General features: G+C 41.6%; 5 protein-coding genes across 5 annotated transcripts; 2 read left to right on the top strand and 3 right to left on the bottom strand.

Moving 5' to 3' along the window:
- Positions 1-216: 216 nt before the first annotated feature.
- LOC309692242 (histone H2A-like) lies at positions 217-852 on the bottom strand. The gene has a single exon (XM_082510554.1). The coding sequence runs from the start codon at positions 825-827 to the stop codon at positions 441-443; it is 387 nt and encodes a 128-aa protein (XP_082366680.1). The 5' UTR covers positions 828-852; the 3' UTR covers positions 217-440.
- Positions 853-1,146: 294 nt separating this feature from the next.
- Positions 1,147-1,593, top strand: LOC309691961 (histone H3.2). The gene has a single exon (XM_082510042.1). The coding sequence runs from the start codon at positions 1,171-1,173 to the stop codon at positions 1,579-1,581; it is 411 nt and encodes a 136-aa protein (XP_082366168.1). The 5' UTR covers positions 1,147-1,170; the 3' UTR covers positions 1,582-1,593.
- Positions 1,594-7,567: 5,974 nt separating this feature from the next.
- Positions 7,568-9,340, bottom strand: LOC309692543 (histone H4). Its single transcript, XM_082511147.1, has one exon. It carries the CDS (start codon positions 9,289-9,291, stop codon positions 8,980-8,982), a length of 312 nt encoding a protein of 103 aa, XP_082367273.1. The 5' UTR covers positions 9,292-9,340; the 3' UTR covers positions 7,568-8,979.
- Positions 9,341-10,028: 688 nt separating this feature from the next.
- LOC309692542 (histone H2B 1/2) lies at positions 10,029-11,203 on the bottom strand. Its single transcript, XM_082511146.1, has one exon. It carries the CDS (start codon positions 10,616-10,618, stop codon positions 10,244-10,246), a length of 375 nt encoding a protein of 124 aa, XP_082367272.1. The 5' UTR covers positions 10,619-11,203; the 3' UTR covers positions 10,029-10,243.
- A 5,316-nt stretch (positions 11,204-16,519) lies between these two features.
- Positions 16,520-21,902, top strand: LOC309691914 (tetraspanin-8-like). The gene is made up of 10 exons (XM_082509937.1): positions 16,520-17,000; positions 17,306-17,374; positions 17,459-17,575; positions 19,095-19,169; positions 19,389-19,484; positions 19,876-19,986; positions 20,068-20,103; positions 20,194-20,277; positions 20,640-20,767; positions 21,501-21,902. Exons 1-9 carry the CDS (start codon positions 16,941-16,943, stop codon positions 20,760-20,762), a joined length of 771 nt encoding a protein of 256 aa, XP_082366063.1. The 5' UTR covers positions 16,520-16,940; the 3' UTR covers positions 20,763-20,767; positions 21,501-21,902.
- The last annotated feature ends 1,801 nt before the right edge of the window (positions 21,903-23,703 follow it).

The following is a 23,703-nucleotide window of genomic DNA, read 5'->3' as shown; positions in this document are numbered from 1 at the left end:
TGTCCTCGGGAGACATCACCAGTTTCCTTCCCTCACTGGGGATGTAGGGTCTGTCTGCCGGTAGCCCAGCTGCACCCTGCAGCAGCGCTTAACAGCTGATCCCTAATGTAAATGAGGTTGAACAAGGCATGAGCCTTAACCACACAGCAGGAGAGACTGAGAGCGTTTGACTTTTTTTTAATTTTGACTTTATACTAAGACCCTCTATTCTTGTGAATAAAACAAACACTGCTTAAGCACTCATGATAGTATATTTTGAAGGTGGATTTCAGTCCCTGACCATGTAAGGTGATATGAATGAACGTACATTTCAAAATAAATCAAGATGCATAATCTACATATCCCAGTTACAGACAGTAACAGCAAGAAGGAGGTTTGCTCAGATAGGAGTGTGTGGCTCTTAAAAGAGCCGTTTTTTGGTGAAGCCGAACGCTTTGCATTTACTTGGCCTTGGCGGGCTTCTCGGTCTTCTTGGGCAGCAGCACAGCCTGGATGTTGGGCAGCACACCACCTTGAGCGATGGTGACTCCCCCCAGGAGTTTGTTGAGCTCCTCGTCGTTGCGCACAGCCAGCTGCAGGTGACGTGGGATGATACGAGTCTTCTTGTTGTCGCGGGCCGCGTTGCCAGCCAGCTCCAAGATCTCAGCGGTCAGGTACTCGAGCACAGCTGCCAGGTAAACGGGGGCGCCAGCTCCCACACGCTCCGCATAGTTGCCTTTGCGCAGCAGTCTGTGGACACGACCCACGGGGAACTGAAGCCCGGCACGGGATGAGCGAGTCTTGGCCTTAGCTCTGGCTTTGCCTCCAGTCTTTCCGCGTCCACTCATTTTGACAGGTTCTTCTCTTCGTAGTATCAACACTCAAAAGAAATGTGGCCTGATCGGCTCAAAGCCTCGCTTATATTTCCGCAGAGCGCGCGCAGCTTCGTCACGCACCAATCGCAGAGAGGCTTGCGGCAGCGCGCAATTACAATGCACTTTTCTCCAATGAGAAGCACACACCGAGGCGGGGCGGTGCTCCTCTGAACGGTGCTGAGCACCACGTGGAGCCCCTCACCAATCATGAGCCGGGGAGGCACCGCGTCACAGACACACACAGTTTAAGAGCAGCGAGTCTCCTCTGTTTGCTACAAAATCTGCCCTTAACACAGGAAAAGAAAAGTGAGAAACAATGGCAAGAACCAAGCAGACCGCTCGCAAGTCTACTGGCGGCAAAGCCCCCAGGAAGCAGCTCGCCACTAAGGCTGCCCGTAAGAGCGCCCCGGCCACCGGAGGCGTCAAGAAGCCTCACCGTTACAGGCCCGGTACCGTGGCTCTGCGCGAGATCCGCCGTTACCAGAAATCCACCGAGCTGCTCATCCGCAAGCTGCCCTTCCAGCGCCTGGTCCGCGAGATCGCTCAGGACTTCAAGACCGACCTGCGCTTCCAGAGCTCTGCCGTTATGGCTCTGCAAGAGGCCAGTGAGGCTTACCTGGTCGGTCTCTTCGAGGACACAAACCTGTGCGCCATCCACGCCAAGCGGGTCACCATCATGCCCAAAGACATCCAGCTGGCTCGCCGCATCCGCGGAGAGAGAGCTTAAGCTACTCGCTCACCTACAAACAACGGCTCTTTTCAGAGCCACCTCCCTCCCACCAAGAGCTCGCTCCTTTCTTACTATTACATCAATATTATAGTCACACTTTAATCTTCATGCTCTTTCTATACCAGAAACTACAGTCGGCATGAACGTGGAAATCACTGACTTCAGTTACAAAAATGCTTCATTAATTTTTAGCATGAATTGTTCTATCCTTAAATGTCTCCCTCCTTTACTTATTTACTTTTTTTTTTTTTTTTTTATAAATACTATGGACATGCCAGTAAGCCTAACATGTTAACATTAGTGTACAGAGGCTGTTAAATTTATGTCTAATGTTAAAATGTTGGTGACACAATTTCATCCTAATGGTACTGACATAGTCATAGGGTTAATTTTTGAGACAAAATATCATGAGGTCGTCATGCTTCTGCAAATATTCCACCTTGTAGTGCAGTTTGCACAAACTGTTTTAAAAATGCACTCACCCTACAAACATTACTGATGAGTCAAGATCTACACAAAGTGACAGAAACACTGAAGCAGCTACCCATTTTATTCTTATTGTCATGTATGTCCTATTTGTCAGGTGATAGAAGAACCAACAGAGAGTAATGGTGATACAAGATCACAGGTGAAATTGGAGGATGACTTGGTGGTTCATTACTGTTTTTGAAGCACATGTGTGACTGCATGTATTTGGAATGTCTCCCTGTTATTTATTAGGTGACAGAGGCAGCTCTGCCATGTTGTAGCTCGGACTGAGGTGAAGAGGCGAGGTCACGGGTGACTGACTGATGATTTGGTGCTATAGATTAACTAGTATTTATTATCGTGACAATTGTCAGGCTGCTTTTAGTCATCCCAGTATCCTCGGCTGAGGCTGAAAGAAGCTTCAGTGCTCTCACAAGACTAAAAACGAGATCAACAATGACTCAAATGAGATTAAACAATGCTACTGTAGGCCATGTTCACCAGGAGAGACTGGACAGTATATAAAACCAATATGCCAGCAGTTTATCTCAGTTAACGAGAGGAGCAGGCATGTGTTTGGCTCCTTCACATAGTGGACATTGAGTTGTTGTGTGGGGCACCAGTAGTCCATGTCTGTTGCTGTAACAGGAGTTCATGTTTAGAATAAAAAAATCCCAGGTCACTTATTTGATAGGGGCAATAGTGTGCATAAAATGTTGCACAATGTTGCTGAGAGATCTTTTACTTTGTGGTAATCTTAGATGAGTAGTTTTATGGACAAAAACCACCAGGTCATTCAGTGTTCCCTTAGTGCTAATGTATAAGAGATGTTGGTGTATTATAACTGAAGTAATGTTGTTAAGTCCTTAAAGTCATATTCTTTTATTGTCATCACTGTATTTGAAGCTAATTTTATTTTGTATGATACCTGATTTACTATGATGGAATATGGCTGAAGTAAACTAAAGTCTACAATTCTTAGTCATTTGTTTAATAGTAATTTGACATTATATAATTCACATATAAAACTATGAATTGTACTTTTAAATGGTTTAAAAGCATGTAGAACAGCATATGTAGGCAAGTATATTTCTCCTCTTTTTATCAAGAAGCAAAGACAAAAGCAGGGCAGTGTTCGGTGGTTGAATCATCCGTCCCCCACCAATGCCAAAACCAAATCTATGCTCTTGCCAGAATCGTCCCCCGCCACCTGCAGCTGGCCGTCCGCAACGATGAAGAGCTGAACAAGCTGCTGGGCTGAGTGACGATCGCTCAGGGTGGTGTGCTGCCCAACATGCAGGCCAAGAAGACTGAGAAAGGGACAACAACTTCACATTAGAAAGGTAGCCAGTCTTTAAGTGATGACGTGACGAATCCTGCTTCCGGGCCTAAAGTAAGTAGTCTGTGTTCAATATGGCTTTTGTGTTGTTAACATGTTTAATGTTATGTATTTTCTTCTATTTAATCTCAAAAAGCTCCTAAAAACAGTCAGTGATCACTGTTGGCCTTCCTCGGCTTTTATTACTGCCAATCATTTTAAAGCTCAATTTTTAAACCCTTATGATGTAACTACAGCCCAGCCCATGCAGCAGTATATGAATGACTAACCTCGTATTGTGGATGAATTATCTCAGTTGTTGTTTGTATATATATATATATATATATATATATACATATACATATATAAATACATACATACATACATACATATATACACACATACACATATACATATATACACATATACATACATATATATACATATACATACATGTGATCTTACGTAAATTCAGTAAGATCATAATTCACGTCGGCAGTAATGACACCCGGTTACGCCAATCGGAGGTCACTAAAATCAATATTGAATCGGTGTGCAACTTTGCCAAAACAATGTCGGACTCTGTAGTTTTCTCTGGTCCCCTCCCCAACCAGACCAGGAGTGACATGTTTAGCCGCATGTTCTCCTTAAATTGCTGGCTGTCTGAGTGGTGTCCCAGAAACGATGTGGGCTTCATAGATAATTGGCAAACCTTCTGGAGGAAACCTGGTCTTGTTAGGAGAGACGGCATCCATCCCACTTTGGATGGAGCAGCTCTCATTTCTAGAAATATGGACAAATTTATTAAACCCCCCAAAATATGACTATCCAGAGTTGGGACCAGGAAGCAGAGTTGCAGTCTTACACGCCCCTCTGCAGCTTCTCTCCTCCTGCTACCCCCCCCAAAAAAAAAAAAAAAAAACCATCTCCATAGAGACTGTGTCGGCTCCCAAACAGACAAAAAACTAACTAAAAACCAGCAACAAACAACTTAAACATAAACAATTACAAAGAAAGAACAATAAAGTATCCACATCTGAACCAAAGAGTAAAACAGTGAAATGTGGATTATTAAATATCAGGTCTCTCTCCTCCAAGTCTCTGTTAGTACATGACTTAATAATTGATCAACAAATTGATTTACTCTACCTTACAGAAACCTGGTTGCAGCAGGATGATTATGTTAGTTTAAATGAATCAACACCCCCGAGTCATTCTAACTACCAGAAATCTCGAAGCACAAGCCGAGGGGGCGGTGTGGCAGCAATTTTTCACACCAGCCTATCAATTAATGAAAGACCAAGACAGACTTTTAATTCATTTGAAAGCCTGATGCTTAGCCTCGTCCACCCCAGCTGTAAAACTCAGAAACCAGTCTTACTTGTTATCATCTATCATCCACCTGGGCCTTACACAGAGTTTCTGTCTGATTTCTCAGACTTTATATCTAATTTAGTTCTGAGCTCAGATAAAATAATTATTGTGGGTGATTTTAACATCCATGTAGATGCTAAAAATGACAGCCTCAACATGGCATTTAATCTGTTATTAGACTCAATTGGTTTCTCTCAAAATGTAAAAGAACCCACCCACCACTTTAATCACACTCTAGATCTTGTTTTAACATATGGCATAGAAACTGAACATTTAACAGTGTTTCCTGAAAACCCTCTCCTGTCTGATCATTTCCTGATAACATTTACATTTACAATAATTGATTACACAGCGGTGGAGAGTAGACTTTATCAAAGTAGATGTCTTTCTGAAAGCGCTGTAACTAAGTTTAAGAATATAATCCACCCACTGTTATCATCTTCAATGCCCTGTACCAACATAGAGCAGAGCGGCTATCTGAACGCTACCCCAACAGAGGTCGATTATCTTGTTAATAATTTCACCTCCTCACTACGTACGACTCTGGATACTGTAGCTCCTGTGAAAACTAAGGTCTCTAATCAGAAGTACCTGACTCCGTGGTATAATTCTCAAACACGTACCCTAAAGCAGATGACTCGTAATCTGGAGAGGAAATGGCGTGTCACAAATTTAGAGGATCATCATTTAGCCTGGAGAAATAGTTTGCTGCTTTATAAGAAAGCCCTCCGCAAAGCCAGAACATCTTACTATTCATCACTGATTGAAGAAAATAAGAACAACCCCAGATTTCTCTTCAGCACTGTAGCCAGGCTGACAAAAAGTCAGAGCTCTTTTGAGCCAACAATCCCTTTAACGTTAACTAGTAATGACTTCATGAACTTCTTCACAAATAAAATCTTTATCATTAGAGAAAAAATTACCAGTAATCATCCCACAGATGTAATATTATCTACAGCTACTCTTAGTACCATTGATGTTAAGTTAGACTCTTTTTCTCTAATTGATCTTTCTGAGTTAACTTCAATAATTACTTCCTCCAAACCATCAACGTGTCTTTTAGACCCCATTCCTACAAAACTGCTCAAAGAAGTCCTGCCATTAATTAATTCTTCGATCTTAAATATAATCAACCTATCTCTAATGATCGGCTATGTACCACAGGCCTTCAAGCTAGCTGTAGTTAAACCTTTACTCAAAAAGCCATCTCTAGACCCAGCAGTCTTAGCTAATTATAGGCCAATCTCCAACCTTCCTTTCATATCAAAAATCCTTGAAAGAGTAGTTGTCAAACAGCTAACAGATCATCTGCAGAGGAATGGTTTATTTGAAGAGTTTCAGTCAGGTTTCAGAGCTCATCACAGCACAGAAACAGCTTTAGTGAAGGTTACAAATGATCTTCTTATGGCCTCTGACAGTGGACTCATCTCTGTGCTTGTCCTGCTAGACCTTAGTGCAGCATTCGATACTGTCGACCATAATATCCTATTAGAGCGATTAGAACATGCTGTAGGTATTACAGGTACTGCACTGCAGTGGTTTGTATCATATCTATCTAATAGACTCCAATTTGTTCATGTAAATGGAGAGTCCTCTTCACACACTGAGGTTAATTATGGAGTTCCACAGGGTTCAGTGCTAGGACCAATTCTGTTTACATTATACATGCTTCCCTTAGGCAGTATCATTAGAAGACATAGCATACATTTTCACTGCTATGCAGATGACACCCAGCTCTATCTGTCCATGAAGCCAGATAACGCACACCAATTAGTTAAACTGCAGGAATGTCTTACAGACATAAAGACCTGGATGGCCGCTAACTTTCTGCTTCTTAATTCAGATAAAACTGAGGTTATTGTACTTGGCCCTGAAAAGCCTAGAAATATGGTATCTAACCAGATTCTTACCCTGGATGGCATTACCTTGGCCTCCAGTAACGCTGTGAGGAACCTTGGAGTCATTTTTGACCAGGACATGTCCTTCAATGCACATATTAAACAAATATGTAAGACTGCGTTCTTCCATTTGCGCAGCATCTCTAAAATTAGAAATATCCTGTCTCAGAGTGACACTGAAAAACTAGTTCATGCATTTATTACTTCCAGGCTGGACTACTGTAATTCATTATTATCAGGATGTCCAAAAAACTCACTGAAAAGCCTTCAGCTAATCCAAAATGCTGCAGCAAGAGTACTGACAGGGACTAGAAAGAGAGAGCATATTTCTCCTGTTTTGGCTTCCCTTCATTGGCTTCCTGTTAAATCCAGAATTGAATTCAAAATCCTGCTCCTCACATACAAGGTCTTAAATAATCAGGCCCCATCTTATCTTAATGACCTTGTAGTACCATATCACCCTATTAGAGCACTTCGCTCTCGCTCTGCAGGCCTACTTGTTGTTCCTAGAGTATTTAAAAGTAGAATGGGAGGGAGAGCCTTCAGTTTTCAGGCCCCTCTTCTGTGGAACCAGCTTCCAGTTTGGATTCAGGAGACAGACACTATCTCTACTTTCAAGATTAGGCTTAAAACTTTCCTTTTTGCTAAAGCATATAGTTAGGGCTGGACCAGGTGACCCTGAATCCTCCCTTAGTTATGCTGCAATAGACATAGGCTGCCGGGGGATTCCCATGATGCATTGAGTTTTTCCTTTCCAGTCACCTTTCTCGCTCACTATGTATTAACAGACCTCTCTGCATTGAATCATATCTGTTATTAACCTCTGTCTCTCTTCCACAGCATGTCTTTTATCCTGTCTTCCTTCTCTCACCCCAACCGGTCGCAGCAGATGGCCCCGCCCCTCCCTGAGCCTGGTTCTGCCGGAGGTTTCTTCCTGTTAAAAGGGAGTTTTTCCTTCCCACTGTTGCCAAAGTGCTTGCTCATAGGGGGTCATATGATTGTTGGGTTTTTCCTCTGTATCTATGAAGCGCCTTGAGGCGACTTATGTTGTGATTTGGCGCTATATAAATAAAATTGAATTGAATTGAATATACATGCATATACATATATATATACATATACATATATAAAACACCCAGCACGCCCCTGCGGGCGGTTTATCCTCCAAGCTCGGGTCCTCTACCAGAGGCCTGGGAGCTTGAGGGTCCTGCGCAGTATCTCAGCTGTTCCCAGGACTGCGCTCTTCTGGACAGAGATCTCCGATGTTATTCCCGGGATCTGCTGGAGCCACTCGCCTAGCTTGGGAGTCACCGCACCTAGTGCTCCGATTACCACGGGGACCACTGTTACCCTCACCCTCCACATCCTCTCGAGCTCTTCTCTGAGCCCTTGGTATTTCTCCAGCTTCTCGTGTTCCTTCTTCCTGATATTGCTGTCATTCGGAACCGCTACATCGATCACTACGGCCGTCTTCTTCTGTTTATCTACCACCACCACTATGTCCGGTTGGTTAGCCACCACCATTTTGTCCGTCTGTATCTGGAAGTCCCACAGGATCTTAGCTCGGTCATTCTGCACCACCCTTGGGGGCATCTCCCATTTTGACCTCGGGACTTCCAGGTTATACTCGGCACAGATGTTCCTGTACACTATGCCGGCCACTTGGTTATGGCGCTCCATGTATGCCTTGCCTGCTAGCATCTTGCACCCTGCTGTTATGTGCTGGATTGTCTCTGGGACATCTTTATACAGCCTGCACCTGGGGTCTTGCCTGGTGTGATAGACCCCAGCCTCTATGGATCTTGTGCTCAGATATATACACATACACACACGCTTTCAATTGTGTAATTTAAGTGATCTAGGTAGCTCTGTTTTTGAAGTTCAGTTAACACTAGAAATTTGTTTTGGAGTTTGTACATGTTTTGTCTCTAGGAGCCACCGCATATATTTATATACAAAAATAAATAGAACCACTTTTTTACGTTAGTAATTCCTTTTGTGCATAGTTTTATATTATTGCTAATAATAAATTAAAGCAACAAAATAACCCGAAGAGCCGGGTCTCTAACAAGAGCCAGAAATCCCATCACTAATGCTCGCACGTCAACATGGGCGGGTATCTCTCTCAGGTGCACCAGTGCAGTCCACCATCATGCAGTACAATATTTCCTACCTGACAATTCTCATCACCTAATGGCGTATAAGATATTCAGAGTGCAAAACAAAACACAAAAAGGCAGTAAAAAGTGACAAAAACAAAAAGATCGCAGAACAACGCTCTTAAAGAGAAGTGTGTGGCTCTTAAAAGAGCCGTTTGATGGATTAGGGCGACTGAGTTTAACCGCCAAAGCCGTACAGAGTGCGGCCCTGCCTCTTCAGAGCATACACCACATCCATGGCGGTCACAGTCTTCCTCTTAGCGTGCTCCGTGTAGGTAACAGCATCACGGATGACGTTCTCCAAAAACACCTTCAGCACTCCGCGGGTCTCCTCGTAGATCAGACCGGAGATACGCTTCACTCCGCCACGGCGAGCCAGACGACGGATCGCGGGTTTGGTGATACCCTGGATGTTATCACGGAGCACCTTACGGTGACGCTTGGCGCCTCCTTTCCCGAGTCCTTTGCCACCTTTGCCTCTTCCACTCATGGTTATAATTTCTTCTCTGAACGAGCAAAGTCGAATGAAGTTAAACTCCACGGAGCCGTGTTATTATGTGTGCTCGGCGGACGTAAGAGAAAACAGACGGTGTGACGGCGACTCGAAGCTCAGCGGCTCCGCCCACTCTTCTATTTTCTAAATGTGGAAATGTGGTCTTTTGTTAAATGACAAATTAAGTCTAACCGAAGGGAGACTCACACCAAATCACACACAATGTCTGAGTGGAGTTCACATTTTTATTTCAAACTAAACCCAAGTGTCCGTATTTGTAACAAAAACCACACACCCTCTTAACGTTTCACCCAGAGTCTAGCATAAGTGTTGAACTACATTAAAACGATTAACACATGTATAGATCACACACACACACACACACACGGAGGATGTCACTGTAGTTTGAAATGTGAAACTGAAACGAATCGCGTTTATTTATTGTATTTGTAATCCTGTCCAGGATTTTACGATCAGAATTGTGATTTGAAGCCAAACATTTGCCTCACCAGGATGAGCTCAATAAGCTCTTGTTCACATGTCATTATTTCTGAGAAACCCACAAGTGTATTTATTCAGTGCTTTTCGCAGACAAGGGACCACAAAACATGACCCCCCCCCCCCCCAAAAAAAAAAAACAAAAACAAAAAAACAAAACAAAACAAAACCACACAAACTACAAAACCAAACCAACCAAATAGTAATAATGCTAAATGATATAGTGATGGCGTTAGGACTGTTCTGGTCAGGTGGTCCATCATTAAGTCCTTGAAATTTCTCTCTTCTTTTTTTTTTTTTTTTATTCAAAGCATACAAGAGTAACACAAGCTGTAATTTATGTTTCACCATCATGACAGCTACAAATTAAATAAAGTCAGGACATGTACGCTTTAGAAGAGATGTGTGGCTCTGAAAAGAGCCGTTGTTCGGGATTAAGTAAAGATGCAGTTTACTTGGAGCTCGTGTACTTGGTGACGGCCTTTGTGCCCTCAGACACTGCGTGCTTGGCCAGCTCACCGGGGAGAAGCAGGCGAACTGCGGTCTGGATCTCCCTGGAGGTGATGGTGGAGCGCTTGTTGTAGTGGGCCAGGCGGGAGGCTTCAGCGGCGATACGCTCGAAGATGTCATTGACGAACGAATTCATGATGCTCATGGCCTTAGACGAGATGCCGGTGTCGGGGTGGACCTGCTTCAGCACCTTGTACACGTAGATGGCGTAGCTCTCCTTCCTGGTCTTTCTCTTCTTCTTGCCGCCCTTGCCGGCGGTCTTAGTCACGGCTTTCTTGGAGCCCTTTTTGGGCGCTGACTTGGCGGGTTCAGGCATTTTCTTACTTCACTTCCTCACAGCGGAGAATGTGCTCGTCAGCTGAGAGTGGCTCTTTTATTTCCGCTGTATGCAAATAAGGCTGTGCTGTTCCTCGCCTGTCATTGGCCGAGCTGTTGCTCAGGTTTACACAAAGGCACACAGTCAACAGTGAAAAAAAGCACTTGAAATCTTCCACGAATCTCATTATTTACATATGAATTAGAGAACATCACCTTAGTTTTTACTATTTTATGGCATTTTACGGATGCAATGTTTCCCCTCATAACGTCAGAGTTACAGGATATATTGTCCTGAAATTCTCAGGGCTTAAAACCCTTCAGGGTTCATTTTTACAAGTATCCTGTTTTATTGAGCTTTGTAAGAGGAAGTGAGTGTGTCGGTGATATTCAGTTAACAAACAGTCAGGTGAATAATCAACACTGAGACACTTGTGTAGGTTAACGTGCTGCACGGGTGAAAAGCTCAGAGCAAATCACACCGAACTGCAGTATTCGTTTATTTTTATAGGTTACATCGTCAATATGCAAATATAATCACATTTCCTGTTACGCAGGTCCTGATGCTGTCTGTGTGTGTAAGCTGTGTGTGTGTGTCACAAAGTATGTGTGTTGCAAGTCAATTTCTAAGAATAATATAATCAGAATCAGAATCAGAATCAGAATACTTTATTGATCCCTGGGGGAAATTATTTATAATGCAAGTCAACTTCTGCGGATATGCATTTCTGTGCTGGTCTCTTGCGGTAAATCCCAGTGTCACAGGGTCAGCTTCCTGTTTCTACAGAAAACTGTGTCTGGTGAAATATGTGTAACATAACTTTTGAACCATAAGCAAATAAAACAATAAAAACTCCCTAACAGAGTGTGTTAAAGGGCCTCTTATAATCCTAACTCTGATAAAACTCAGGGTGCTTTGTGATGAGATGCTGCTTTAGCTTTGCTGGCTTCATTTATTTTATTACTTCTTGAAGACACAAACACACTTTGGTCTGCCATTGTCATTCTCGATAAAGCCAAATACAAATTAATTATTGTGATACTTTAGCTAGTTTGGCTTTTGCATTACTCGATGAAGTAGATGGACTTAAATATTTGTCCATTGCGCTAATTAACTCAACCCCGGATGATGCACATGTATCTAGGTGCCACCATAGGTTTTTTGCTTATACCCAATCTGTGGATTGGGAACACCAGTTTGAGAGCCTCTGCTACAATGAGAGGAAGATAACGCCAGACATTCATTACACGTTAAAAAAAACACAACGTCGCCTAGCCTTACAAAACAACCACTTTAGTGGACCAAAATTCAACATGCAAAAATGACTTATATAAGATGTCTCTCTGACATCACTTTGTGCAGTGAGTAAATTATACTCTCTACCTAATAATCAGAAACACATCTAACTTAAGATAACCTTTATTAGTCCCACACATGGGAAATCTGCAGGAATATTCCCTCATATCCACCCCTATGTTTTCTTTTCTTTAATAAAGGAACAGCTATGAAGAAGTAACTATACAGTCAAATTCAGCTTTAAACTTCGTTGCCAGTAAATTTAAAAACCAACAACTCCAGCTGCAGCTGCCCCTTCCGGGAACCTGGATCTACCAGAGGTTTCTGACTTTTAAAAATTAGTTTTTCCTTTCCACTTTTGTCAAGGGCTTGAATCAAATCAAAGGAGAGCACACCTGTATACCCTATGCTGTACTCAGCATAAGGTATACATTTCAGATATCAGTCTGTCTTTTCCAGCAGGATTTTATGGATCAGACCCAGAATAGGAATTGTAGAAATTCAGTCCAGCTGCAGAGTGGACACTGTGCTAACTTGGAATGCTACTCCTAGTAATGCATCATAAGTCAGCTCCTATTAATAACTAAACCTATCACATGATTGCTGGTATGTATTCAGCAAACAATAATCTTCAGCAGGCTCTTGAATTGCTGCAATTAGAAGATTGCTTAGTGTGTCTTGACGACACGAAGGGTAAGAGAGAAAGTCGTCCTCTGAGATCAAAGCAGTGAACACTAGCCCTCTCACCTCAGCGATCAGAGACAGCTGTGATTCTACCGAGAGGGTAGTCAACCAACCAAGTGTGAAGTTACACATGAAGAGTAGAAGTTTATCTTCGAGTGAACAAATTTGCCAGTGACCTTCATGGTTGAACTACTGACATTCACTTGTTGTTCCCCTTGTACCTTATAAAAGTCATTAAGATTACATTACTTATTTAGTCATTTTGAGTACTTCTCTCAGTTTTTATAGGATTTCCATAATCAAAGATCCAATCAAAGATAAAATCTTCCTCAGAGGCAAAATCTTCCAGATACCGTATTTTCACGCACGGTACTAAAATGCGCAGTCTCAGTTATGTGTGCCATTACTGTATTTAACACACACATAAGGCGCACCTGCTTATAGGGTGTGGGTTTTATATATAATCTACGCCCACACTTCCCCCTTTAATGTTCTCATGGTGTCCTCTACTACGTCCGCCTTACAACAACAACAGACACAAGCATACAAGTCTGCGTATTTAAAAATGGAGCGGGAGCAAAACTGAATTTGGTATTCACATTTATTTTACCGGTAATCGTCATCAATCAAACCCATCGAAGTCCTCATCCTCTGTTTCTGAATTGAACAGCTGTGCTAAATCTCCATCAAACATGCCAGGTTCACTTTCTTCACTGTCAGAGTCACAATTACTTAATTATTATAGTATTAGTCATTATACTGTAAACTACAGGCAATAAAAAGTGAACCACAGGGGCCTTTTATATTCAGCAACAGCTGTGCTTTGTCACAGTCTGCAGAGCATCCTGTGTGGAGTGTTTAAACATGATGCAGAGGCGAACTCCAGTAGAAAATGAGTTCTGCCCCCACATTCAGATGTTGTAGTCAGAATCTGACATAAACAACAGGAAAAGATCCATCCTGCCTTTTATCAGTGGTTCACGCTGCTGCTGATAATTGTGTGCAGGATATGTATTCTTGGCACACTGGGCTCCTTAGCACCAACTGAGCATCGTTTTAAATGGAATACTGCTTATTTCTCAGCAGCTTTTCAGCTTCCACATCTTCCTAGATCTCTTCACTCTAAAAAGGAGAAACGGCACTTTAGGGTCAACTCTAAAATGCTGTATGAACTACTGTACAAGAAGGGTTACAAAATGGTAAGGCACAACTTTAGAAATAAAATGAGAAGACTGAAATTATGTGAAAATGACTGCAAGACTTCAGAAGAGGAACGTACAACTGTAAGTATCTCTCTCACAGGTAAGTGGGAACACAAGCTCAAGGCTTGGCTTGTACTTGGGTCGCACTAACTTAGTAGGACAACAATCCAGCAAGTACTCAAGAGCTGCCGCTCCCTTACGGAGAGGCCACAACGAGGGCATCAGGAAAAGGTGCGTGATTAATCCAGGCGTGTGAAGGCAGAAGATGGGAAACCTCACACTTTGAATCACCTTGTTGTTGAATTGTGCTATATAAATAAACTTGCCTTGCCTTGCCTTCACACAGTCCTGCTTCTGCACCAAAACCAGAACAGATAGACACACATGACAGAGAGGAGAGAGAAAGAGAATGGTGAGTTGACCGGCGAGGACAAGGTTTCTTAAAATCGGTGGACGGACAGAAAAGTAATCAATATATAACTCTTTCGGCAAATCGCAGATACTTATTTAAAAAATTTGATGATGTGAGAGAAACTACTCAGGTCTCAAAAGTTAAACAAATATGAAAATAGTCAACAGGATTATTTTAAGTTTAAATTAGAGTAACATCTGAAAACAACAGGATTATTTATAAGTGAGACTGTTAATTTTGTTTTTCTGGTGCAACTCATCATATTTGTTCAATCCAGTATAAAGCATGAGACTTTATGTATTTGTCCCAAATTAAAACTAAATAATCCCACTTTGCAGTAATACCACTTCCAGCTCATCGTGGAATATTATAATAATAATATATTTGTAATTATTATTTTATTAGATTAACACAAGACGACTAAACAGTTTCATGAATTCTTCCTGTCCTGCAAATAACGTTTCTCCTTTAAACCCCACAAAGCCTTCATTGTTGTTCCTCTGAGCTGCGTCACAGTAACTTAATCTCGTACCTCCCACATGTCTACTTCCAAGGAAAGTTGTCCCTCCTTCCCTCAATTTCTCTTTCCTGGCATTTCTCTGCTGCTCTTTAGCTTCCTACATATCTTTGTCCTGAAAAGGAAAAACAGCACTTTAGGCTCAACTGCAGTTTTTAAATGTGCTGACTAGGGCTGGGCCATATCATACAGTTCATGGTAATACCGGTATAATGTCGGGCAACGATAAAAAAATGAAATATCACGATAGAATATGAGTAAAACGCGCATGCGTACCTTTGTTTTCATACGCACATGGCGGAAAAAGCATGGTGGAGAATGAGAAGGGCGAAAGCGGATCGTTAAATGAAACGGATGAACCAGAATTGGTTTGTAAAAATCCTGCAACTTCAGTGGTGTGGAACTGGTTTAGCTTTCGTCCGTCAGATACACAACAAAGCACTATTTTTGGTAGCACATGCTAGCGGCCCGTCGTTATTACCTTGTTTTTTGGAAAATACGGCGCACTTAAAATCAATCCTTTGATTTTTCTGAAAATCGACAGTGCCCCTTATAATCCCGTGTGCCTTATGTATGAATTCTGGTTGTGTTTACTGACCTCGAAACGATTTTATGTACACGGCGCTCGAAAATTTGTCAAATGTTTTAGTACAACTTTGCTAAGACGAATCCGCACCGCTTGATGGATTGTCAGAGCATTACGGACATCGTAGGCAGGAGCCTCGCGGAGTGATACGTACTGTGCATCAACATAATATTACGGTATTGTGTGTGTATAACCTCTTTCTAAGTTTTGTGGATATTATACATGGTTATGCTGAGGATATGTCAGCCAATTTCCACTGGAAATTCCTTTTGGTTAAACTGTCAGCAAGGATTTTGCATTTGCACTGTTAACTTTTTATATAACTTTAATGCACATAAAAAAAGCTGCTTGTTTAAGTGAAAATACGTTGATTTTTTTTTTTGCACAAATAAAGTTGTGGAGTTGTAAAGTATTTTGTCTAGTGTCACTTATATCGTCAGTTATATCGTTATCACAAATTTTCAAATGTATATCGTGATAAATATTTTTGGTCATTTCGCCCTGCTCTAGTGCTGACTGCTGAACAGGAAAGGGTCGCAAAAGGGTAACATGAAACTTTACAACTTTAGAAATAAAATGAGAAGACAGAAAGGATTTAAAAACAACTGCATGATGGCACAAACTACAAAATCCAACACAAATCAAATCAACCGCTGCAACATGTTGTAGGCATCAATTCCAAATTTTACATTCAGTGATCATTTTTTCATCTCACAAGTTTCTGTTTTTTTCACAGCTGCAGATTCCAAAACAGTGACGTGGGACTCAGGGTAGTGTTTGCATTGCTTTGCTCTGTCTGACAGCTCGTTCACACTCGGAGGACTAAAAGTGCTCTGTGGACGCTCAAAGTCTTTGTGGGTCGAATTATTCCACAATGAAAAATGATTAGGAATCAATAAAAAAAAAAATCAAGTGTGATATGCACAAAAAACTACAAAGACACAAAAAACTACAAAACCTACTTCATAAAACAAAAAGTATTATTTAATAAGATGCAACTATAAAAGTAATAAGGAGGGAAGTTAAAGACGATGTAATCTGTATTTGAGTGCAGTACTCATACTGCTTTACATTTGAAACCACTGCAGATATGATACAACATAAAAAGTTATATACAAATCTTTGTGCTTAAGTGCAGTACCCTTAATAAACATATCTCATTTATTAAAAGAAAACTCTGAGTACATTGTGTGCAGATGCAGTAAAAATTACTTTGAGCTGTAGAGGAATAAACTGACTTTCGGTAAGTTATCTCTCCTCCTGCTGACGACAGATTCTCATAAAAGTAAAATGAGTCATGTCTCCACATCTGGATTGTTTTAAACGGGGCATAACACCGCCCTCTCCTCCACTCCAGCCAGTCTGTGAACAGCTTCCGTCCCTGCTCACAGCAACAACTATTTCCGCTGGATTTACTGGAAGGAGGAAGACCCTGCTTTGAACCTCCCCTTGTTAAACAAGCATTCCACAGAAGTTTCCACCTCTAACATATCGGACGTCCCGCCCAGCAAAGCCCTGAAACCCTTCAAAGCAGCTCACTCAGCTGCTCTCCTCTCACTTCACTTCACTTCGCTGCAGTCGGAGCTCATCTGGACTTTGGGCTTTGGACTTTTCCAGCTGCAAACATGGCTCAGATCAACATCTGCCTCAAACACATCTTCACTGTCTTCAACATATTCTTCATGGTGAGTAAAGAGATTATTTAGGAAATGATAATCGCAGACTTTAATCCAGAATCTCCTTAAAGACATCAACCAGTCAGCAGGCAGACGCAGCAGTCAAAAACAACCACATTTGCCTCCTTTTTTACAATTAAATGAAACCGAAGCTTAGAAGAGTAAAATAAACCGACATCAACTCAACACGTTTGTTCTTACTTTCAGAGTTTGTTGTTGTGCTTCGTCCACGTGTGTGGCTGTGCAGTCATTTCATATCCTGGTTGTGTTTAAAGGATCCAGCAGCTCTAACCAGACTGTTTCTGTTTGTTCAGCTTGCTGGTGGAGTAGCCATCGCCCTCGCTCTGTGGTATCAGTTCTTCATGGACGTTCGAGGATATAACGTGAGGACACATTCAAACATAAATGTAACATGTGGGAACAAACAGACAAAGCCCACTAACCTTTCGTGACACTTTTGTCCACAGCTGGAGGGTCGCTCCACCCAACTCTTCATCCTCTACGTGGTGGGCTGCATCGCCATGATGATCGCCTTGCTGGGAGCCTACGGAGCCCACAAGGAGAGCAAAGTGGCCCTGATCATGGTGAGTTCAGACTGTCATTGGTTTTAAGTTTTGGGGATGTTTTGGGTTTTTCTCATTTTTATTATCTTTGCATTACAGTATGGTGCTCTGCTTTGAGGTAGGAGCCAAAAAGGGTGTAGTTTGTGTGTGTGAGCACCCGTGTGTACAGCTGTGAGCATGAACGCGCTTGTATTAAAAGGTTCCTTCATGTAATGATCTGCTAGAGGGTGTGGGGAGCCACAGCCCCGTCCTCCAGGGCATGAAGCAGGTATGGAGGAGATCAAAACTCCAGACATCCAGAGGCCCTCAGAACACAAGAGACCAAGGAAGACCAACAGAGGGGCAGCCGCGCCACTGTCCCAGAAAGAGCTGATGAGAGCCCCAGATGAAGGGCCACTCAGCAGCCGTGGAGCAGAAGCCAGGGGGGGTTGCAGTGACATGCCCGTGAGCTCCGCCAGCAGCCAGCTGTGCCAGAGTGACTGAGCCCCAGGTCGAGAGGCTGAGGGCACCCCACCCCCGAAGTGGCCCGAGCGAGACCCAGGCTCCAGGCCCCGACAAGCAGCCACCAAGGAGTGAGCCGGTGTGTACCTGGACGCCCATGCCCGGATACAAAGAACAACCAATGCACTGATGTCTGAGGGCGTCTGCCACTGGCAGGGGAAGTGGTGGGGGAGATAGGCCTCCAAACCTTGGAGGGCCTGAGATGTCCCTAGAGAGGTGGCGTCTGATACCCAACCTGACATGTAGACACAGACATACAGGCACACACAGATACAGACATCCATTCCCACCCTCATGCTCTCATATGCAATTACTCATCACTCACCCAACGTGGAGACAGACACAAAGAGACATTGTACACACAATCACACTCCCCAAGCGTACTCTAAGCCCCAGGTCTAGATACCCTTGCCCCTGGAGGGGGAAACTGCACCCAGACCCAGGTAGTGTTTCCCTTTTCCCTGGGGTGGAGAGAAGCAGACCGACCCGACTCGGCAGCAGCAGGGAGGCCCCACATTCCAGACCCCAATCGGACAGCCAACTCCTCCTCCTAGGCCCCCCGCTCCAACAGGCAGCAGAGAACGGTTTTATTTTGGTGGTCTCCCATCTTGTTTGCTGTGTTTAGTTTTGCTTTCTCTTATCTTCCCACATTGAAAAGAAATGGAAAAAACTTATAAAAGACTTGCATAAGATGTGGCCTACTTCATATAATGAATCATATAAGGCTTATATGATTTACCCATTAAAGTAGCCACTTTCATATATTGTTTTAGTAAGTATCCAAAACATACAAGTTTCATTTATATAATTTTTCTAGGGATCTTATATCTGTTTTCACTCTTGTATGCTTTTTATACAAGTTTCACACAAGACAGATACAAACTTTATAAGATTTATATATATCTTTTCCATATGGGTTGTTAGTCTCATTCCATTATGGGCTGTTTGTATTTCTTAATGAAGACCATCTGTGACAAATGTAATAGTCATGATTTGATAATGCAAGTGTTTAAGAAAATGAATGAATTTTCCTCTGCAGTTCCTGGTGTTTATGGTCATTGGATGCTTGGTGATGCTCATAATTGGAATCCCTGCTGCCATCATTCATCCTCAGGTAAAGGCAGGATGCTGGACGAAGTCATGTGAAGAGATTTATTTGATTTAACTGGAAAAACTTTTTAAATCATGCTTTTTTTTAAATAATCAACACATATAAATACAATTACTTTTTCATTACTTTACCTTACCCATATTATCTTTCATAACCATTAAAATGCTTTAATTTTTAAAATATAAATGTAATACATGCTATAAAAATATTTGATTTTTGCAGCTCAAAGGCATCGTGGAGCAGACTTTCAGGAGGTTTGTGCCTCTGGACAAATCTTCAGAGGATGTGAGGAACATGGCTGAGGTCATTCAGGAGAAGGTGAGCTATTCTAACTTGCTCGCTGCAATCTCTTAATCTTTTTAAAATGAGTTTTTCTTTTGTTGTTGCTAAATACAAGTTACATTCATGGAAAAAAGATGCACTCAATCAGGGCATAAAAGATTTAGCACTTGCAAACTGGTGATGATGTAAAATAACATCAGATGACCTTTGAAACATGACATAATACACTGTGCCATTATTTATATACAGTTGATAGTTGGCAGCAAGTGAGCTTTCAGAATAAGAGCAGGCAAACTGTCCACAAGTAATTTGATCACTTTTTTCTAAAAAAAAAATTCACACACTTTTTAACGTTTATTTCCAGCTGATGATCCTCCTGAAGATGAGTAACTCTCCTCTTTCTTTCTTCTCCTGCTGGTGTTTGTAGTTTCACTGCTGTGGTCTGTTCAGCTACAAAGACTGGGAGAACATCCCCGACTCCTGTGTATGCAGCCAGGAGGAGGAGAAGGAGGGCAAGTGTCAGACTGTCGAAAACAACGTGAGTATCGATGCACCCACTTGCTTCACTGGTCACGGTGTGTCACAGTTTGTAACGTCTTTATTTCTGTAAATTTTCCAGACTTTCATGCTGCAGAGAATGTCCGTCTACACTAAGGTGAGCGACCCAGCACCCTTTTGAAAAGCTTAAATCATTCCTCAGTTTATATCAGAACTTGACAGTTTTTATTTTTCCTTCTATTTTCAGACCTGCTTTCCCACGATCATGGACCACATTCAGTTTCATTACAACATCATGCTTGTGGTCAGCTTCACTCTGGCTGTTCTAGCTGTGAGTATTATCAATTATTCAAGGATTCGGTAGCATAAATGTCACATCTGCATTCTCTGCATTTAGTCCCTGCTATTATTTATGTGACAATGAGAAAGTCATAGTATACATGTAATATATTTTTTCTACAAAGTTTGAATTCTCCATCTTCTCCATCAAATGTTGAAGAATTACAGCATCTGTAGTGGAACAAAAAGTAAACTAGTACTAAAATCTAAATTTGTGAAAAATCATCTTGCACGTAAATACATAGCAGTTTGAGTCTAAGTTCATTATAATATTAGTTCATTATGAATACAGAATCAGAATCAACATTTCACAACCTGCAGATGTTTAACTCAGCTTCCTGTGTTCCCCGACAGCTGCTTGGCATGATTCTGTCCTCCATCATGATTCACCAGCTGTATTACCCAAACAGACACACCATCGTGGTCTCCATGATGCCACCAAAATACGAGGAGCTGCACAACACCCCGGCATACTAGCCAAAGTACGATGCATTGTTTTTTTTCTTTCATACAGTCCTGTTTTTTTTTCTTCTTGAATTTCAAAGTGAAATATTTTTCAAGCAGCATGAAAAATTTTTGTTTTGTTTTTAATTTTTAATTTTTTGATAACAACAGTGCTCCACAAAGCCCAATTCACTGTTTTCTATTATAATTTTAATGTTTTCATCAAAGTAATGCCTGACTTGTAAATACCTGTAAAAATGGTCTTGACCTAGTCCATATTTTTGTCTTAATGTCTCAAAGCTCAAGAATGCCCCCTCATGGGTAAGAGAATAATAAGTAGTTAAACCTTTTGAGACCCATATACTAAACTTATTATCGTAAATATTGGGCCAAAAAGTCAGTCATAAGAAATCCATCTCAATAGCTTAACTGCTTTCTCCAGCCCACTAGTCTGAATAACACCATCCCAACATTTCAGGAGGGAATCGAGCATAATATCACCCAAAATGGCAGTTTTATTTCTTAATTTCTTATCTGCCAAAATTGCTTTGATGCATAGAAATAATTCTTTTCACGTGGACTTTTCTGTGTTTGTGTTAAAAAAAAGTTTTTAAATTCAAAATGAAATTTGTACAATTTCACCCTTTTAGTTTCCAGCTTCTTCACTCTTTGCTGAAGAAAATTCACCTACTTTTGGCTCTAAAGTCTTCACCTTAACTACTATTACTGTAAAAACAGTCTTTAATCTCTAAATTAAAATCTCTTTCACAGAATTTCCTGCATTCCATCTCTGAACAGAGCTGGCAGCTTCCACCAGCTATCAGCCATCTTGAGATCCCTGAGACCACTCACAGCTGGACCCGTGTAACCTGCTGTGTTTGTGGAAGGCAGTGTTAATGTTACTGATTCGATTTGTCATGGTAAAATTAAATGTATTTAAAAGAAAAGCCACATTCTTTTGCGACCTCATGTGAAGTTTGTTAGTAGGACAGAATCTTCCAAGCTTGCAGTTTGAAACCTGAGTGCTGTGATGATGCAGCTGCTTGTAAAAATGTTTATAAGGGAAATATTTTTGTATATCTTTGCATTTTTGACGTCTCTATGTGTCGTGTTTTCTTCTGATTAAAACTGTAAATCTAACCATGTTACAGGATTAAAAGGGGAAAAAAGAAACCGTGTCGGTCTGAAATTTTTTTCTGTTTCACTGCTGTAAAGGAACTTTTTCCAACACAAATCAAACAAAAAACAACTGCAGCAGGTTGTATGCATAATTGTACAGACAGTCAAAACCCATTACCAGTACTATTGATATGGAAGATGTAATTAATGTGAACACCAGACATTTTCCATGAAAATAAGTAGCATAAAAATGACATAACCTACATCACTGTACTTAATTATATGTGTAAATGTGTTATTTTAAAAAATAAAATGTGCTTACAGTGTTCCAGTAAATTCACTCTCCTTCCACATCTGGATTTGATCGTAGGAGGTCATATTCAGACTGGCCCTACATTCACAGAAGTTTTCAAATCCAACCAACACGTGCCCCTCTCTTTGGTTTACTGGAAATCCTTCTCCCCAGAGAAATAAAACTCCTCTGCACTCTGGGAGCAGTGCTGTTATTTTTACTATATTTTCCAGCTGCAAACATGGCTCACATCAACAGCTGCCTCAAACTCATTTCCACCATAATCAAGAAACTTTTATAAGGCCAATAACAATCATGATCTCTCATACTTGAGCTCAGTATTAAGCTTTGGAGTCGGTTCTTTAGAGCTGCAGGTATTGCTTAGTGTAAATAAATATAAAAAATCCCAAAGTGATGTATCTAAAAGACAAACATGCTCTTTGACAAAGCCAAGTAAACTCTTCATGACACTTCCTTCATCAGTCTGCTGCTGGAGGGCTGCACCATCAAACTCTTCATCTTCTACGCCGTCACTATGATGATCACCATAGTGGGAGATTATGGAGCCCACAAGGAGAGGAAAGTGGCCCTGATCATAGGAGCTTAAGGGTTTGAGTGCTCTGAATACCATGGGGACCACTGTTGCCTTTACCCTACACATCTCCTTGATCCCTCTGTACTTATCAAGCTTCTTATCTTCCTTCTTCCTGATGTTGCTGTCAGTCGGTATAGCTACGTCTGTCAATACGGCTATCTTCCTCCGCTTGTCCACCAGTACTATGTCCAATTGATTTGTCTGTCTGTATCTGGAAGCCCCACAGGATCTTAGGTCGGTCATTCTCAACCACTGTAGGGGGCATCTCCAATTTTGACCTTGGGACTTTGGTTATGGCGTTCCATGTATGCCCTGTCTGCTGGCATCTTGCACCCTGCTGTTATGTGCTGGATTGTCTCAGAGGCGTCTTTACACTAGCGATGGGATCTCCGGCTCTTTATAGAGAACCGGCTCTTTTGGCTCGGCTCACTAAAAAGAGCCGGCTCTTTCGGCTCCCAACCGGCTCTTCAGGTTATTTTGTTGCTTTAATTAATTTATTATTAACAACAATAGAAAATTATGCACAAAAGGAATTACTGATGTAAAAAAAACTTGGTTTTGTTTACATATGTTTATGTATAAATATATACGGTGGCCCCTACAGACAAAGCACGTACAATCTCCAAAACACATTTCTAGCATTAACTGAACTTCCAAAACTGCTAATCAGGTAGCAAAAGAGCTACCTAGATCACTTAAATTACACAACTGAAAGCATATGTGTATTGTTTGTGTATTTATACATAAGCATTTATATATATTCAAATAATTTGAAAAAGTTTTCATTTACCTGTTACTACCACACACCAAATCCAGTCATTGGTACTTCCTGGCTTGTGCAGCCTCTAAGTAAAAAAAGCTCAACACTGCCCCTAGCATCCTGGAGCACTTCTGTTGGAGTTTGCTTTGGAGTTTGTACGTGCTATGGAGTTTTTACGTGTTTTGGAGTTTGTACGTGTTTTGGAGTT

The sequence above is a fragment of the Aulonocara stuartgranti genome (genome assembly GCF_965226115.1).
Source record: "Aulonocara stuartgranti genome assembly, chromosome: 17".
Taxonomy (NCBI): Eukaryota; Metazoa; Chordata; class Actinopteri; order Cichliformes; family Cichlidae; genus Aulonocara; species Aulonocara stuartgranti.
The sequence above is the reverse complement of the archived record's forward strand: the minus strand, read 5'-3'. Positions and strand labels throughout refer to the sequence as shown.

Bases quoted from the DNA above. Each gene is read 5' to 3' on its own strand.
- LOC309692242 (XM_082510554.1), bottom strand. From the start codon at position 827: ATGAGTGGACGCGGAAAGACTGGAGGCAAAGCCAGAGCTAAGGCCAAG.
- LOC309691961 (XM_082510042.1), top strand. From the start codon at position 1,171: ATGGCAAGAACCAAGCAGACCGCTCGCAAGTCTACTGGCGGCAAAGCC.
- LOC309692543 (XM_082511147.1), bottom strand. From the start codon at position 9,291: ATGAGTGGAAGAGGCAAAGGTGGCAAAGGACTCGGGAAAGGAGGCGCC.
- LOC309692542 (XM_082511146.1), bottom strand. From the start codon at position 10,618: ATGCCTGAACCCGCCAAGTCAGCGCCCAAAAAGGGCTCCAAGAAAGCC.
- LOC309691914 (XM_082509937.1), top strand. From the start codon at position 16,941: ATGGCTCAGATCAACATCTGCCTCAAACACATCTTCACTGTCTTCAAC. The intron at 19,170-19,388 runs GTAAAGGCAGGA...TGATTTTTGCAG, and splicing joins CTGCCATCATTCATCCTCAG to CTCAAAGGCATCGTGGAGCA. The intron at 20,104-20,193 runs GTGAGCGACCCA...TTCTATTTTCAG, and splicing joins GAATGTCCGTCTACACTAAG to ACCTGCTTTCCCACGATCAT.